Genomic DNA, 19,914 nt, shown 5'->3' with positions numbered 1-19,914 from the left:
TTGGACTTGAAGTCCCGTCACTCAAAGGAATCGAAATCAATATAATAAGGATGGAAACCCTGCCCATTCTTTATACCTTAAGAAATTCCCGTAGGACATATTGGTATCAGAACTCATTTGGCGATTTTATCACTCTTTTCTGATGAGCATAATAAAAATACTTCCTTTGAACTGTCTCTAGAGATTTCCAAAAAAGGTAATCAGCACCAAACCCAGTAATGCTTGGGTTTTCTGGCTTGCGCAGATTTCTTCTTAGAAGATATTATCAGAAGGTTCTTCTTGACATATATTGGTTTATGGGGTTAGTTTTGCACAGTGAAACCTCTTAGAATATGATTCAACGATATAAACAACATCCATTATATGTTTCTAATCGGTAGGTGTAGGATCAAATTGACTATAAAATTATTTTATTAACTCTTTGAAATGGAATTTTTCAAATTGATTATTAATTAAATTTTTATGGAAAAATGAATACTTGAAATATGCTATGTATGTTTTCCGGAATTCATCCAGGTATCATGTTCTTAAAAGATCAGAGATAAAAACAATAACCGGCATTTAAATATTTTAAACTTTTGGGCTAAAAATCCTGCAAAAATTCTAAAATGCGCTAGGAAATGAAATAAAATCTAATTACAAAATTCATTCATTCAGATTAAATGTCCATTTGCACTTTTAAAATAATTGGCAAAACCAACGAACCAGTTTATCATCTTTAAGCTTTAGCTCAGTGTTTATTTTATGTTAAATCTTTACCCTTAAAAAAGGAAGTAAGAAGACTCCAGTATGAGTTGGTTTCTCTTCCTGATACATAATGTAATGTAATGTATTGAGCTTCTCAACAACCCTCTACCGATGATGAGACATACCTCCTATTGGATGGGCAGTACCGTGACCGGAGATGGTTTTAGTTCTCGCTTGCTAGCTCAAAGCAGTGGACTGTTCAGATTACACCGGATACTTTGGCAGGGTTGGGTAGCGTTTTTGAGTTTGAAATTATATGAAAGCTTATGACTTGTATGATTGATGCTAAGTATGAAAGATCATCCTAAATAAGTATAAAAGATCATTTTCCCACCTCCACCCTCCATTTTCGCTTGAAATCTCAAGTACATTATTTCACTGTACATTCTGTATGAGGAAAAATTTTGACAAGATTCCTCAACAATAACCACAACAGTGATTTTACAATTGTAATTTCATACGAAACTTAATGGCCTCCAGATACGTTATCAATGATTATCTGTTTTCCACATTCCCAATATTTCCCAGAGAAATCTCAGAAACACTATTTTATATTTTTTTACGTTGGAAAACTTTTGACAAGTGTACTCTATCTTTAGCTGGCTTTATCAACTTCTCAATTGGTATCGTCATTTAGTTGGCATAACTAATCAATCAGACTGATCTGTATTTATTGGAAAAGAATGATTCAAATTAGTACCATCTTTTGTTATGATAAAATAAATGTCATGAAAGTTGTTTCACACTAATAAGTTAAAACATTTGAGTATTAAAAAAGATTTTTCGATGTGTAGCAGGCATATATGGAAAAAAATTAGTGAAAATATCTATCTAATTAGTTTTCAGATATTACGTTGTTAAGGGGAATTGGGAAACCAGCATTTCAAATAAAAGCTTTGATTGTAATTTTTAGCTCTCACACGGTTATTACTATCAATATGGTAGGAAACAGCATGTTATCGTAGGTGTAAGCTAATAACATTTATAAATTTCTTTCATTTAGATCCCAGATCTTCCAATAATGGTTATTGAACTCTTATGTTCTCCGTTTTTACTTTCTACTAATCAAAACTGAGCTGAACTTCTGTAACTGAATTTTAAAAAAGCTAATTGTAATAGACGAAACTGTACAGATTTGGAACCGCGATATTGAAAGTGATATTTTTGAACAAATTAGATACAATCTACTTGTAGTATATTATCGACAACGCTGAAGGCGTAAAATATTAAAAGAAGTGAAAAGTTTAAATTAATAAATAACAAAGAAATATATAACAAATATATATAATAAATAACAAAGAAATATATAACAAATATATATAATAAATAACAAAGAAATATATAACAAATATATATAATAAATAACAAAGAAATATATATAATAAATAACAAAGAAATATATATAATAAATAACAAAGAAATATATATAATAAATAACAAAGAAATATATATAATAAATAACAAAGAAATATATAACAAATATATATAATAAATAACAAAGAAAAGATATAAGCTAGAATAGCTGTTTCATAATCTCGCTTTGAATGCAATTTCGTATAAATAATGACGACTCAATACGTTTTCCGGCGATGAAATTATTCGTGCAGCTGCGATTGTTGGAACCCCAACTGATTGAAACCTTCCTCTCATTGCACATTGAATACACATTTAGAAAAGAAATTCTCAAATTTACCGCTGCGCTTGCAGCTGCATCTGTGACCGAATTCGTTCAGTCGTGATGGCAGCTCCGCGTCAACAACTTCTGTGAGTGCTGTAGTTGATTTTACTGAACTCTGCATCCGCCAAATTGCAAATTAGTGGTGTGTAGTGTTTATTCTGCTTCAGTAACTTCCAAATGTAGTTTGGAATACATTTTCAGTCACAGTGTTCTGATCTAACTGTAATTTCTGTGTTTAAAATTAGTATACCCTGGAGTGTAATACTGACGAAACTAATTTATACTATTCATCAACTTGTACTGAATGTTTGAGAAGAATTTCACTGTTACTAATATAAGATGGAAATGTTTAATTATTCTTTTATTTTTAATTCTTTGGAATCATTGTTGAAACTCGTACCTAGATTCTTGCAGTTAGCCGTCCAAAATCAAATGAATGGTAATCTTTCTTAATAACAAACTACTAAGAGATTACTTTTTTAAAATGAAAGACCGTTTTGATTTTATTGTGCTGTAATTTACTTTTAAGCAATGAGCAACATTTATATGATAGTTGGTAATTAATTTTGGTAAAATGCAATATTTTTTAGTTTTAAAACTTTTTTCTAAAACAACTGTATCACAAAATATTTGCAGTGTAATAATTCTCCACCTCCATATTGACTAACTTATTCGAAATGAAATTCTGGTGTAACGTTGCCAATTTATTTTCTAATTTGTATTGAAATGTGATATCCGCTGCCATTGTTGTGAACCTTAAGTCATTTTACTCAATAACAACTCTTATATTATACGGCAAAAGAACAAAGTATATAATTATGTCCTGATAATAGATATACGTGATCATATGATATTTATAACTACTAGATAAATATTTTGTTTTAATCACTTGATAGTTGATATTCTGTGGAATAAAAACTTTGTGTTTAAGATGGAAGATGTTTAATTTCGTGGGGAGTTTTTTCTTTTATCTTAATAATATCTTTCAGCATAACACCGTCTTATGGCCAGGCAGTGGCACTCCATTCTATTTTTAGATTATTCATTTAGACTAATCATTCACGAATACTCAACACCAGCTTTACTCCATCTTCTCCTTGACCACCTTACTAGAATACTTTTCAATACCCCCAGACCACTCCCTCCATTCACTTCAAATCCCGACGTTTCCACATTCATTCACAGTTCCCACTTCAAATGGTATGAGGGATATTAGCTAGTGTTTAATATTCAACCATCCACTTCACTCCATTGGCGTGGTGTGATGCTCGGCTTAAAAGTGTTTTCACATTGGTAAACAGTTTTTGTGTTCACTGCATTGGCATGGTCTGGGGTGATTATAAATATCCAGGTTAAGAGTGCTTTCACATTGAAAAGCAATTTTTGTGTGCCTCTCTGTTTGCATACTTGGGAATTATCGTGAATGTCCGGAGTAAGAGTGCTTTCACATTGACAAACAATTTTTTGTGTGCCTCTCTGTTTGCATAGTTGGAAATTATCGGGAATATTCGAAAAAAGAGTGCTTTCACATTGACAAACAATTTTTGTGTGCCTTTCTGTTTGCATACTTGGGAATTATCGTGAATGTACGGAATAAGAGTGCTTTCACATTGACAAACAGTTTTTGTGTGCCTTTCTGTTTGCATAGTTGGGAATTATCGTGAATGTCCGGAATAAGAGTGCTTTCACATTGACAAGCAGTTTTTGTGTGCCTTTCTGTTTGCATAGTTGGAAATTATCGGGAATGTTCGAAAAAAGAGTGCTTTCACATTGACAAACAATTTTTGTGTGCCTTTCTGTTTGCATAGTTGGGAATTATCGTGAATGTCCGGAATAAGAGTGCTTTCACTTTGACAAATAATTTTTAAATTCTACTCCATTGACATGGTGTAAAGTGATCGTGAATATTCCGCATAAGAGTGCTTTCACATTGACTAACAATTTTTGAGTGATATTCCGTTAGCATGGTGAGGAATCATCATGAATGTCTCGGGTAAGAGTGCTTTCACATTAGGAAACAATTTTTGAATGATTCTTCATTGGCAGTGATCGTAAACGTCCGGCTTAAGAACGCATATTTCGTTTTCATCAGTGATGCCATCTCTCATAGCATAGCTATCAATTTCAATTTTAATTTTTTATAATTTTCGCCTCTACAATGCAGTGAATGCGATATTTTTACGGAAATAATTGGAATAGATACTTAAAAATTGCTCTAATAATAGATGGTGGCCATCAATAATGATTTCGAAAAATTGGGAACCATCTTACTGACAATGGTCGTCACAAATTTATGTTTGTTATCCTGATGATAAATTTTATTTTCACACAGATTAAAATATCTATTTCAAAAAAAAATTGGTAGTGGATGAAAGCGATCCTTCGATGGAATTGGTCTTCGAACCTAGAGGCTTTTGGTTCCGAAGTAAGGACTTTACCTCCAGGCTATCATATCCCTCCAAGTAATTAAAAAGTATGTTGCTAATAAAAAACGACGGACTTTTTGATTGAATTAAGATTCTTGAGGAATATTGTTGAAAAATGTTATTTTTAATTTGACTGCAAAAATTGAAGAAAGCTGAGAATTATTTCGTTTTAAAACGTAAATTCCTTTAAGTTTTGTTGAAAGATGTCAATTTTAAAATGTTTTAGTAGAACTCAAAGAATAAAAAATAGGAGAAAACAATAATGTGAAGTATAAATTTTGATTTTAAAGTCCCCTTACACACACACACACACACACCAGTTTCTAAATCCGAAACCTGATTCCACCTAAGAGCCTTCATTAAAGCGGGTGTGGTGCACGTAAAATCTATCCATCTATTCTAAAAGCACTCCTGCTGGTGTGATGTTGAAGCTTGGAGGGGTGGTGTCAGTTTAGATACCGTCCTCGTCATTTAATCTCTGTTCATAATTCCGAGTATTCTTCCAATTAGTCTTAATAATGTTCCAAAACGGAACATTAATATAACTTAACTAAATTAAAGGCTCTCTGAAAAAAAAATCGATTTTTATTATGGTTAAGATTAGATGTCTTTATTTAACTTTACTTCGATTAACCACTGATTTGTGTTTAATTAGTTAACAAAAAAAATTATTTTTGATGTTGTAATTCCAAAATTCAAACTCACAAATTACACTGAAGGGGTACTTAAAAATTCTGGTGAAGCAATTAAGTAAAGGGGTTCAGGATAAAAATAGTTTTTTTCCTGTTTAAAGTAATTGTAGTAATGATAAAATTTACACCATAATGTGTTGAAAATAAAAAGGAAATTCTAATCTTTAAACTGAAGCTAGCACGCAGATTCGTTCCTGATTCGCTGATAAATGTCTTTTAGTTCTTTAACGATAATCCTTTTTTTTTTCCGTCTGCATTTTTCTTTTCACTTCCGTTTCGTTTTATTTCCATTAAAAGGAATTTTCTCTTCGTTTCATTTTAAATTTCGGGATATTCTTCCTCTTTCCATTATCAAATAAAAATGAAAAGAGCAGAGTTTCTGAAATGAATTCGAATGAAAAAATTACCGAAACAGAAGTATTCGAAAATGAAGATTGAAGGCACGCGGAAATAAAAAAGAATGTCGCTTTGATCGTTGGTTAATTTGTTCCTAAGTATATTTTGAATAATTAGGATTTAGAAAAGACTGATAAATGTTTCCCGCCTGTATTGTATTTGCTTGACAAACAGTCAAATCGTCTGCAGAATTGAAATGGAATTAATTTGAGTTAAATATTATTTTTTCGCCATTTATCTTGTTTCCTTTGTATAGAAAACCAGCTTACTTATAATTTTGTTTATCTTTATTTCAACGCGGAATGCATGATAAATTCTCATGAATTTTTCTTTTACGTTGTCTTGCTATTTATTCAGTAATGAGTGTAATAGATTCAGCAGGCTTTGCTTGTGTTGAATTTATCATGTTTTATTTGACTTCTTACTCTTATATCATTTATTCTAAATGTTTTCCTAATTTTTGGCTTTCTCCTATATGAAGTATACAAGTAGAAAATATCGTAACTGTCAAAAAAAAATTCAAAATCGAGATTTTGACGATTTTCCACGTTTTTGATCTCCACCACCATCCTGAATTCGGAAAACACAGTTTTAGAAAGTGTCCGTCCATCCGTATGCCTGTCTGTGACAAAAATAACTCTAAAATGCTTTGAACTTTTATGGTACGGTATTTTATGACTACAAGTGCCCTTCGGTACTGGAATATGAAGGGGATATGTTATGTGCTAGATGTCGATGTAGTACTTGCTAAATTTATCCTTTATTGAATGATTTTTTCTTTTATTTGCTTCAAGCGCATATGTGTGTTATTAATCATAGGTTACAAAATCAGTATTAAATATTGATAGTTAAGAAATAGTGCGATGTCTGGCGGTTAATCACTGAGATGCTGTTAATATCTATGTAACAGAAACTTGAATATGTATTTTGGACCTATTTTATGACCTAGTAGAATCAAAATTTGACATTGAACTGCAATTGTTGTCATTAAGATTATGTATTATTTAAGTCAATTCGTTTTTGAATCGCCGCGTTTGCACTCTTGCGATGGTACAGACCAACAAGTGGTCAACAACGGGTTTGGTCCCGAATCAAATATATGTGTACAATTTATATAATCTAAATTTCTGTACCAAATTTTATTTATCTAGCTCTCTTAATTTTGTACTTATCATGTTAACTTATATTCGTATATCCAGACAAATTTCCTGTGAATGGATTTCATTCAAATTGTGGTTGCAATCTACAAATTTGGTGTTAACAACCGTATACTAAATTTCATATACCTAGCTCACATCGTTTTTATGTTATCGTTTTCACAGGCCAGCAGACATAATTCCAAAAACGTGAGTTTTTAACTATGAAAAGTCTGAAACGTGGAGACTCGTCAGAATATCTAGTTCAAATTTGTTGATCATTACAGTACTTTGCCTATGTACACATTGTATACGAAAAAAATAAAAGTAAGTTAAGTGGAAGAAATACTTTTTATTGACTGCGTGTTTATATAGGACATAAAGCCTCTTATAAAATAAAGTGTATTATATCCTTTTCCTACTTATATCAAAGAAATAACGGAAATTTAATTACAAGGATTTTCCTATAATGCTTCTCTAACCGTTTTTCTAGTTAATGTTTGCCAGCGGGGCCCTGAAATATCTATTCCCGGTGATCCTTTTATACGGATACGTGCTTGGAATGCGTATTAAGTAGAACCCAGCTTTGCCATTTAAGGATTAAAGTAATGGGTCTCATGATCAGAAGATCTAGAATCCTATTCAGTTAATTTCTTGGAATGAAAGTAGTAATGTGCAAAAGTTGATTTCTTTAGCCTTCAACGATTTTGTGAAATCATCCTATTAGTTTTCTTTTTTATGGTTCTCATCTAATATCACAGAACGTTTTGATTCGAAATTTTCAATTTCTTAATTTTAGAAAATCGAAGCTTAATCTGAAAGACTACCTAAGTTCAATTATTTAATTATTTTGATAGTAGTGAATTTATTTTAATATTAATAAAAGTTATAAGAATTTAATATTAATAATTGTGACGATATTTGTTTGTTCCAACTCCTTTTCCTTAACAACTTGGACGAATTCGATGAAGCTTTTGCACACTTATTAGTTAAGATTAAAAAAAATTATCAACTTTCCAAAGTTAAATGATAGCTAGATGTTGAATTAATTAGAAACTATTCGAAATTTTCTATTTTGTACGGTAGCTTTGAGACAAATTATTTTAAAAGAAGCATTTTTATTCTTATATAAAATTCTAAAGGAAATGATACCAAATTCATTTCCTTTCGATTTTGCCTTCAGTTTAATAAATAAAAATTCATTATATAAATTAAAATCTAATATGTAATTATATCTATTATATTAATTATTAAGTTAAAAATAATTTATCTATCTAATAATTGTAAAAATAATTGAATAAATACCCACAATTTTGAAAAAAGAATATTTTTAGATACGAGGCAACTATGAGGCTTTCAACTACTTTACTTTTATTTTTGAATATTTTTTGGCAATGGATTTTTATTGGTTTAAAAAAATTCTACAATTAAAATAAATTTGCTACAGTAAATTTACTACAATAAAATAAATTTGCAGACGATAGAAAGTTTATTTTTTTACACTGAAATATTTTATATAAAATAAACTTTTGCACAAAAAAATAAATTATTTAAATATCGTTTGTCAATGGAAACATTGGGACTTTGTTGAGTGCGAATATAAAATATATTTTTATTTTTTCACATGTGACACATAATTAAAAAATTTTTTTTTCAAAAACTGAAATATAAGTATTGTTTTAATGAAATTTTTTACAATTAATTAAATTTAAGATTTTCTTTAGAAAATGTATGAAAATTTTATTCCGTGCAAGACTGGATGTTATAATAATTAGCTCATTTAAAAAAATTCCTAAACCAAATCTTTCGCCATTTTTTTTTTTTTTTTTTGCTGTGATTGTTATGAAACTTCTTTGAAAAGAATGCTCATTTTTATCTTATTTGAATAATTATATCATGGTGTCTGTCATGTTTTTTTCTGTCACCCATTTCTGTTTTTTTCTGTTGGACATTTTATCCTAGCTCGGAAACAAATTTTACAAAATTTCACGGTGTAATACCTCATATTTTCATCGCTCATATTTTTTATCTTTTATTCAAAATGTTTACAATTTTTAGATATATTGTTTTTAACTCATAAATAAGATTTTCTTTGCATCAAATATAGTATTTTGAAAAATTAGAAATATACATAATAATTCTAAACCATGTTTTTGCTTTTGAGTATGTAATTTATTTCTGAAGTAATAAAAGGGAATTTTTCAGAAATAATTATACTTAAAAACATATGTGAAATTTTTAAAAATTCTTTTTTTAATTTAGATTTTTAGAAGTATTTTTCATAAGTAAATTGGAGTTTGATCATACTTCTTTATATAAGTTATGTATTCTTTTAAAATTATTACTACTATTCTTTTTAAAATAAATACATAAAATAAGTAAAAATAGATTTTAGGAAATAGATTTTCTTATAATTCTAACAATAAATGAATTATAATAAGCATCTTATAATCCTTAGATAAATAGCATTGCATAGTTGACATAAAAATCCATGCAGTTTAGAACTTAAGTCGTTTCTCTTTACATTCAGTTAATACAAAAGTATTTAATATATTGTCTTTAAGAAACTTTACGTAAATAATATTTGGATAGAGTAACTTTTTAACTTCTCGAGTTGCCACAAGATTTAGTAATATCAGGAAAAAATGAATGCGAAATTTATTCAGATTATTAATATTTTATCTATGACTTTTCTTTATTTCTAATTTTGCTATAACCGTATTGTTTTGGACTTCTCTTTATATACCACGGATGTTAAAGTTATCAAATAAAAGGAGACCAAGATGCTGTTGTGTAATATATTACCTCAATGTTCTGTTAATAATTTAATATGTTTTCAATAATTTACTTTTTATATGTTTGCTTGTATAAGAAAACCCTTAAATATCTAAATGATTTCAAAGATCTTAATTTTTTGATAAATGAATTTTTTTTAGGAATGGGGATATGAGAGATTTATTTTGTGTAGCTTATTACACTTTGTGGCTTAGCTATTTTAAAGCTGTGTGTTAATGTTCTCGAAATATTTTCCCACTCTTTTGTATGCTTGATACGGGATTTTCATTCTGGTGTGTGGGTATGGTGTATTAGTTACTTGCACGAGTTTTTATGTAAAATTCTTCCCTCTTATGTATTTTTTATTTCTCTCTCTCCCTTTTCTTTCGAAATATCAATTATAATCAATATATTGTTTCATGAAAAATATTCACTTTCATAATGCACAACCACTTTTTAAATAATCTCAGTTTCATTTCAATATACACCTATATCACATGTTAAGTCCGGAGGTTAAGAACCTTGGATTCAAGAATTCCGTAACACATCCCTCAAATTAGCAAATTGGAGTTAGCATCAACTGAGTAACTCTGTCGATAACATAACACATCATTTCAGCAACTGTATCTCTTACCTAAAATATATATGACATGTTCTTTGGCTAATTGATGCTTCATTTTCAAAATAAAACACCGTAAGAATTGATGAAAAAATCTTCACTTTCTAATTTCACTAACCAAGATTAAAAAAAATGTATCCTTAAAATCACGTAATATTTAGTAATGAGTAATTTATGCGTCATTCTGTATGTACCTTAATATTTATACATGTAATGGATAAATATTAAGGTACATACAGAAAAATCATTACTACATGTTATGACATTTTTAACATGATATTCTAGTTATAAGAAATAGACAGCTTTTGGGTTCGTCAAATATAATTCTTGAAACATAAATTGTAGCTGGTGTTCTAAGGAAACTTTTTCTTTCTTACAGAGTCACCTGCCCAATCAGAAGAGTCACTCCTTGTACCAACCCCCTTCTAGCGTTTACGATGAAGACCCCGGTATCATGTCTGAAGTCGAGACTTCGGCCACGGGCTTTAGGAGAGCGAGCAAAGCGAGGTCGAGCCTGCCGATTGTCCGTACCCCTTCCAAGACGCAAGAGCGGCCTTTGGGTGAGTGCTCATTTTCTTTCTTTTTTTCTCGTTCTCTATACGGAATGCAGATGGCGCCACGGCAGAGTTTAAAATTAAAAAGAGTAGTACTGATATAGAGTGTTTAATTCTCCTCGGAACAGTTTTAGGATCTTTAGAAAGAACTTATAGGAACTTTAGAACAAACGCTATCCACAATTTTGTGAATTCCTGTTAATATGATGTGGAACAGGTTTCTCATTTTCAAATGATGGGTAGAGAGTATTATTTTTGTTCCAATGATAAAAAATCAAATTAAGAAAATTTACCGAATGAGTTATTGACTCATTTTCGGTCTATATTTTATTGTTTATGGTTGTACATTTAAAGAATCGAAGGGCTGTCTACTCGTTAATGGTTTTTCTTTCTGATTTTTATTTCGTTTTATGAAATAAACAAGATTATAATAATTTTTTAATGATCTGATCTTTTTGTTGCATTCCAGGTGTTGAGATAAGTGTCATGTAACATTATATTATTTTTTAACATTCTGTTCATGAAGTCACAGTTTATAGTAATATTAATGTCTCAATAATTCACATTAGCTATATTATTAATGCTATGAATCAGAATATAGTTATATATACAAAATTTTGCCATTTTGTATTATCTGTATTTCAATAAGTATTCTTAAATAGAGATTTTTCTTTAACCATTTATATGATTTGCAGTTACAGTTTATTTATATGTCTATTTTTTAATACTTCGTTTTAGCATTTGTGCATTAGTAAATCAAATAATTGTTGGTAAACTTCTGACTTTCAGAATGAAGAAAAAAATATTTAGGCGAAACTTTTGTTTATTTTCAATCTTGCAGCTTAGATTAAATACATTTTTTTTATGAATCGTATATTTTAAAAGCAAGCAATATGTGTGTGGCAGTTTCTTGGCAAAAATCTTTCATATAATTTTCTTCAATATCAAGTTTACTCTCTCGCAACTCACGGTTCAAAAGGGATGAAATGTTTTGTTGGCATTTTGCCAAGAATTCCCAGTTTTCAAATAGCTTTGAAATAGTTCTTTTTTAAGATAAAATTTTTGTTTGGGATAATTCCGCTCCTGAATACCGATCTAACGATTTCATCCTTTCTTATTACTATTTGAAGTCTAAAAATGTTTACACTAGATTATTAATTATCAAAAACGATTAATTACTTTTATTGAATAGAAAGATAACAAATTTTTAATTAAATGATCTATAATTTGTTTTAGCATCTTTGCATTGCCAAGTTGCTATTACTAATACATACGTTTTGCGTTACTAACCTTTATGCAAATATTTTGTCCAAGTTCTTTCTACTGAGGTAAATGCTTTACTCTTAACACCATAATAAGGGGGGGGGGTTCTATAAATTTCCTACCAAAATTATTATTAAAAAGTGCTAAAATACTGGCCTCAAGACTTGTGGAGGGCCTCAAAACTTTTTTAAAGTACATTACAGTCTTAGAAAGACTGTGTATATATTAAATAAGGTAGAGACTCAATACAGTTTTGCGCTAGTGGTCTTTTATTATCAAAATCCGCTCTGCCATCTTTCAATAAATCCTCATCTATAATAGAATTTTCTAAAATGTTTTACGTCGTTACCTACTGATTTTATATTTTTTTAGTTCTCGTTCTGTCAATTTTAAAGTTAGTTTAAACTATTTTGCAGCTTCGATAAATAAAACTATAAATGCAATGCCCATGCAATACACTGTGCGCATTTATATTATTTTATTAGATGAATTTAGGTCACATCAATTATTATTTCCGTTATTTGATGTACAGCTGTTAAAAAAAGGAGGTCAATGCATCATCTTGTTTTGGATGAATAAATTTACTATAATGTTTGTACTTGTAACATTTTAAAATTATTAATCATAAATATTGATACAAAAGTCGTCCGATGGGTGTACAGTGTAACATGTTCAAAAAGCTTGATAACAGATAGCGACGCTTTATTCCACAATAAAACACGAAATACAGTAGCAAAACTCAGCTGAATTATATTAAAAGATAGTAGCAAAAATCAACAACAAATCGTTATTAATCATTCGCAATAAGTCAGCTAGAAAGTTTGCTCCTAGATTAACATATCAAGCAGAATTTATATGATTGACTCATTTCATTGAATTTTCTAGATAAATCTTCAGATTTCAGCTCCTAATGAAGATATCTTTATAATTCTTGTGTTTTTCAAAACCTCCATTTTAGTTTTCAATGCCGGGGTATTTGATCTGACATCCATTTAATATCTATTTTTGTAAAAACATTTTCTATACAATGAGGCTAGCTGTATTAGGGAAGAATATTATAAATTCGCAATATCCTAGTTTCTTCTTGAAATAATTGAGTTATGCAGCTTTTATTAATTACTGGGTCTTCAAGTATAAATGAGGCTGAAATAATTTCATGATTTTGCTTATGCTTAGACTATTGCCAAATTGGGGTTGCCATGGGGAATCTTTGTCATTACACTCTTCTAATTACATTGGGATACTCAGTTCTCTAATCACCAATTATCTCAAAGCTGTGTAATTTTAGCTCATGGTGCACCCATTCTTTAGCATCCAATATTAATTTTACTGGTTTCATATTGAAAGATGGCTAAGAAGAGAAGACACAAATTATTTGTTCTTAACCATTTTGGCATGTTAAGAGTTGTGAGGATTTAGTTTTTATTTCGATAGAAAAAAAAGTGTTCTAATCATCTTCCTAGCAAATGCTGGTCTAAATGTCATCACCTCCTTTTTCTGTTTCTGTGTATTACTTATTTAACTGTGTTTGAACACTGTTTCAAATTGCTACATCATTATTATTTCCGATTGAAATTGTGAGTAGTAGATATTGCCGCATTGCAAAGAGGCAGTTGACTCTCCATGGCCGAATGGTCATAGCGCTGATCTCATAATCAAGAGACCGTAAGTTCGAATCCCACTGGAGACAATGCAATTCAGAGTCAGTGTAAATACTTAATTTCTTGATGTGTAAATACTTAATTTCTTGATTTTATGTTTTCCTTTATTTCATGTTCCAGAAGATTCTGAACATTTCTTTAGTTTACCAGACAAGTGTTCTGGACTTTTCTTACTGTCTCCAGAAAAGTATTCTGGAACTTTCCCTGCTAGTATAAAAGCAGAAGATTTGTCAGTCACTGTGTTCAGAGTTGAATTAATAAATTGGTTTAGCTCTATGTCTTGTGTGTTTCATTGCGTTCCACACTAGAGTATCTACGTGATAATATTCTCAATTGTATAGTAGTGGTGGAACAAAAGAGGGGAGGTTAAAACTGAAGCCAAGGGCCTGGCATGAAAACAAAACGTTTTTGCATTAAAGTCAAATATGGTGAAAGGAGGTAAGTGGGGAAAATGTTATACTCCCAGTGGCAATAGAAGTGAAAATATCAAAAGAAGCCACCTTAATAATGCCATTGAGTATCATGCAACAACTGTCTGTATAGGTGAGTTCTTCTTGTAAAATTTTTTTTATTATCTCCCCATTGTTGCTAAATGTCTCCTTTTATATGAATGTATATTCGTTGTAAAGAAAAGGATCCTATACAATAGTATAGGAGGAAATTTAGCAACACTGTGTATGGCATTTCTTTTACAATGTGTATTATTAAAAAGGCTTAATACAAATTTCTTAATGGTGTAGTAAGATATTACAGTAATGGGGACAATAAGTAATTATAAACGGTAGGTAATTATCTAGTTTACAAGCTTACAAATTTTAAAATATGACGACTGGACGCCTATATTAATGGGCAAGGTAGTTAAATGATTAAACAGAACTAAATGTTTGGATTTATACTGAGTCGAAGTAGTGAACATTTTGCCATTATGTTGTTTGAAAAGGGTTGTCAAGACTATGTTATTCCATCATATATTCTGAAAGAAAATTCAAGAAAAAGTGCTTTCTTCTTTTATTTTCTCATATAGGAAGTGTAAAGAAAGTCTTTTAATTTTTTTTAATCGTACAGATTGTGACGAATCTCCATGATTTAGACCTACCTGAATTTGAAAAACACATTTTTAGCATTATATGTCTTTGTCTATTTGTGACAAAGATAGCTAAAAAAATGTTTTTAGTTAGATGACTAAAATTTAGTATATGATCTTTATTTCAAAATTATAGATTTCTGTCGAATTTTGTGTAAAGTCCGTTCTGAGAAAGTGAGTGTGTATATAATATGAGTAATAAATAAATCAAATATAAGTTAATATAGCTACAAAATGAAGAAAACTAGATACGATACAGATATTTAACATCTATAAAGTAGACATTTGTCAATTTTTAGTCAAATACGACGAGTGGTTGACCATTTACCGGGTCTGTACTTTTAAAAACATGTAAAGGCGCTAACTGAAACTCACAATAGCTTCAATATATCATATTTGGTTTATGATTTTGTGACGACAAGCGTAATTCCGTCAATAGGTTGGGATAAATGTGTCTTAAACGCAGATTCGATTTTCATATACTATTAACAACTTCCTAGGGATTAATAGCCAAAAAACTAGTCAGAGATCACTCTACAGATTCAATAAAAATGCTAAATTCATGGCAAAGGTTAATATTTTGTGTTGTATCTCAGTGCCATGCAAGGCGCTCTCTGGGATTATACTTTTATTAAAGAGTACATGAAGAGGATTTGGGAAGACCTCTCATGCTGGTTATTTGTATGCAATAGGAGTAAGTAGACTATTTCACCTAACAAAATTATTCACAATTTTTAATATTCTATGCTTAGTCGAAAATTAAGATGCGACATTGACGCAGGCACCCATTTTTATTTGAACGTCTCGGAATTAAATGGTGCAACACTAGTCCTTTTTGTGTACGCTGGATGAATAAGTAATCTGTTTCACTTAACCTCTCAAGTACTTTCACACTGTTGATTATCCCATGTGTAATCGAGACTTGAGCGCAACATGGAACAAACAGGCATCCGTTTGATTAAAATGCACCCGAGTTAAATCGTGCGACACCACTCTCTTCCAGAACAATGGCAACTCGGCGATGACTTTGTTATTCTAAATCCATGGCAGCTATTTACCATATTTCTCTCTCTCTCTCTCGTATTGTTATGCGGGCCAAGGAGTTTGCTTTGTATTATCTCTCCGGAATCACTCAACGTCGCTAATTATCCGCTTGCGTTCTCTCCCCCTCCCCCCTATTCATCCTGATAAATATGTCCGTGAATTATTAACAACTGGGAAAACCCGTGACCTCGAACTAAATTAATTTGTTCGGGAATCTAATTAAGGTCAAAATCCATTTCGATTTAGATTTGTGTTATCGAGCCTTCTTTGAAACTTTAATCATGCTTAATGAATTCCTTCCAGAATCCGGAACACTCGCGACTTTAATGGAAATTGTAGTCTTGGCCAGTGCCGGAATACTTCCACCAAATATAATGAAGTGATTCGACAGAATAATTCTATGGTAATTATTTGTGTCATAGAAAATGGAAGCCTCTTTTGGGTGTCTGCGTGAAAGCTCTGTCTCTCTCTGCGTGTTTGTTTGGTTGAATATAGCTCTGGGTTTATTAATGTGTAGATATATCCATTGTCTGACATGATTCATCTGTCTTCCAATGTGTTCGATATTCTCCGGAATATCGCATCAATTATAATAGTTGTTTGCATCTCTGATATTAGCGTACCTGTGTGTTTTGAAAGCTTGCTTATTTACCTTTACAATTTACAGAATTCTCTTTGAATTCTTAATGCACGACAGTTCTGCTAATTGTGCGTCAGTTTTCTGGAAAATAGCAGTGCTCAAACAATTATTCTTTGAATTTCGCCTGTAATTGTCCCTTTACAATCGTATTTTAAATAGCATTATTAATAATTCTGTGTGCATTACGAATTTATTTCAGAAAATCTCTCCTATGCCAAATAGAGTTAATTCGATGGTTAATGCAGTTGAAATATCCTATATTTAGAGAAAAGAAAAGAAAAAATATAAGTTGTCTGAACCTTATTTGTGTTTGCCCTTTTCGCAAGAGGATTATGTGCGTAATATGGAAGATATTTGCTTTTTTTTTTGTGGAGGGGGGAATCAGATAAGTTGTAAAACAAATGGAATAAAGACACCTATGTGGGTACAAGATATATGCAAATATCTGCGTCAAGTCTTTATATTTTTAACAGAATAAAGATTTTTTACTTAGTTCAGTTTTACTCGATTTGTTTTCGCATAATGAAATGAACTTCATAAAAGATGCATCAAATTTTATCTCGTTGGAGTCAGTTTGTACTCACGTTATACAAGTCAAATGCTATTTTGAAATCTCGTTTATGTTTTACGTTTAAATTTACTTTTTTTGGGATAAAAGGAGAAATTATGTGCTAATACCAGACAATGGGAAGCTGCATTGACAGAATATTTTCGAAATCATTGCATTGTTAGAAATACCAGTTAAACCGTCAAATTTTCTTCTGAAAATTTCTAATCAACAAATGAGTTGTGAAATAAGATTTTAGAGTAAATAATGGAAATGAATTGAAAATACAATCCAACATAATCTCTTGAAGATAATAATTATCAATCACCAATATCTAATGGTTCAGGCAGACGTACAATTTTAGAAATATATTGTAATAATTACATTTAATTTCTTAACCCTGCTTTCGATGGTGCACAATGCTGAATATTTTACACTAATGCGCTGAAATATTATACAGAGGATATAATCTAGGGGGTCGTTACCGAATTCGACCGAAAATTCAAAGGGGTGATAGTAGGCATCAGGAGGATAAAGAATCACCATACAACATGGGGTTCCAAACGACGTTTAATTGGTGAAAATCGCAAAAATATAGAGAGTCGGAGAACTGTTGGAAGCTGTAAAAAATTAATAAATAAAATAACAATTGGCATTTCAGCTATGAATTTTTTAAATTGAAAGCATATTCTTAATTTTTTTTTTCACGCTGGTAACATGCGTATTTGATGATCTAGGGGGTCGTAAATTACTGAAAGCGAAAAAGTAGTTTAGACCCCATATTTGCATATATATTTAAACTTTAAAAAAAATAAAAGCTTGAAAATGTAAGGAGTTTTATATTCTATAATTTGATATAAACGTGTAATGTGAGAACTGGGGAGTTTTAAAGATAATCAAGAAAAACTAAAATGGAAACCAGAAAACATTGAAATTTGAACAAGAGCAGCGATAGTCCAGCAAGCGCTAAGCAGCATTTTCAATTGGTGAATGTTTCATTTAAAAGTAAATACCATAGAACCAAGACATAACTAGTGATGTTTTATTTTGGGTTTGCTGTATGGCACCGATTTCTCGTCACATGCAAATAGAAATGAATGATCCTTGTGGCATGACAACAATAAAGAGCTACTGGTGGGCTGGTGTAATTGATTTTCTTCGATCAATTTATTGAGGGTACTTATTAAACTCCCATATCTTTCCACGGTTATTAAAAGGCCATCGAATTCTTCTGCAAATGCCCCAAACCCTTGAGAAAGCTCCTTGCTCGTAGATTGTGATTTATTCTTCTTGAGCATGGCCTTGTCAATAGTTGATAGACATCTAGCTTGTCTTGGGAGCCTTCAGTGCATATCGGCTGAGTCCATTTTTCATCATATTCTCACTCATTGATTTTTCATTAAGTGTAAACATATTTTTCAAGCAGCGTCAGTTGTACACGTGTCTAATTTGAGCTCATAAACCATACACGACCTAAAATATTCGTTGACAATGAAATGCTCACTTTATGTATGCATTTCCTACAAAACTACTTTTCCACATCTATTATACTTCATGACTCAACATTTAGTGACGGTTGACGAGAGTGTGCACTCCTGACATCTTGTCGGCAAATTTGTTGGCCAGACCCCATCCCCAACTCTTAACGGCACGAAAGTTTTCGAACTTCATTAAAATCGTTTTATTAAATTATTTATGAGCCTATAATGTGAAACACACATATATAATAAAATTAAAGGTTATTTGATATAATTTGAATTCAGCAATTTGCTCTGTGTTGGGAATTTCTCAATTCAATAATCACCCTGATTCTTATTTACTGAGATCCAAATTCATTTCCCCCTATCTTAGGAACATTCTTTGCGGGGGGGGGTCCATTTTTGAATGCTTTGTTTTCTCGCACGAAATAAACAACTTTCACTCCCGAGCTAAATCTCTTTTTATCTCTTTTTAATGCATGCTTCCTATGATCTATTGCTAACATTACCTGTTGAATGTCTCTTCCTCTTTCTTCCCTCCCCCGCTTTGTGTGTCTCTGTGTCCTACTGAAACCTGTTCCTCTCTCCCCTCTTTTCAGTCCCGTCCGAACCCTTCTGTCTCAGCGAGCGGCCGCTTTTCTGGAAAAATCTCCGGGCCATCGCTGAAGAAGAAGGCGCCGCCCATCAAGGTATTTTAATACTTTCTTCTTCTTCCTCCTCAAAATGGTTTTTGGGAATGATAGTCAGTGATTTCTTATTCACATCTTCGATAATATAGTTTAGAAAAGCTAACTAATTCGCCCCTGCTTGCAGCTTTTAACCTTTGGATTGCCCTTACAACATTCTTCTTATATTGGAGATAGTTGGTGAATCGGTTTTGAGATTAGAAGATCATGGATTGGAAATGGATTTTACCACAGATCCACTATGTTTCTGAACCTACAACTGGTTATTTCAACCGTGGTAAAATATCCATATGCTGTTTTGATATGGTAACGTTGTTTGAAAAAACGTGCCAGGTCAGATACCATGTCTAGATATTATTGACTCGTATTTTAGATTTGAAAATCATGGATTGAAAATGGATTTTATCGTAGATCCGATGTGTTCCTGAACCTGCAACTGATTATTTCAATCGTGGTCAAATATCCAAACGCCTGGTTTTATATGGTAA

General features: G+C 31.1%; 1 protein-coding gene across 10 annotated transcripts in view; it reads left to right on the top strand.

The window, feature by feature from the left end:
• The window catches only part of LOC129980836 (coiled-coil domain-containing protein AGAP005037-like), a 1,244,995-nt gene that overhangs the window by 1,068,370 nt on the left and 156,711 nt on the right, over positions 1 to 19,914 (top strand). For all 10 annotated transcript variants that reach the window (XM_056091256.1, XM_056091255.1, XM_056091253.1 and 7 more), the window contains one exon: positions 10,849 to 11,029. In XM_056091256.1, the coding sequence (XP_055947231.1) occupies positions 10,849 to 11,029 (181 nt within the window). The remainder of the gene's footprint in view (positions 1 to 10,848; positions 11,030 to 19,914) is intronic.

Source organism: Argiope bruennichi, chromosome 8 (genome assembly GCF_947563725.1).
Source record: "Argiope bruennichi chromosome 8, qqArgBrue1.1, whole genome shotgun sequence".
NCBI classification, from domain to species: domain Eukaryota; kingdom Metazoa; phylum Arthropoda; class Arachnida; order Araneae; family Araneidae; genus Argiope; species Argiope bruennichi.
The sequence above is the reverse complement of the archived record's forward strand: the minus strand, read 5'-3'. Positions and strand labels throughout refer to the sequence as shown.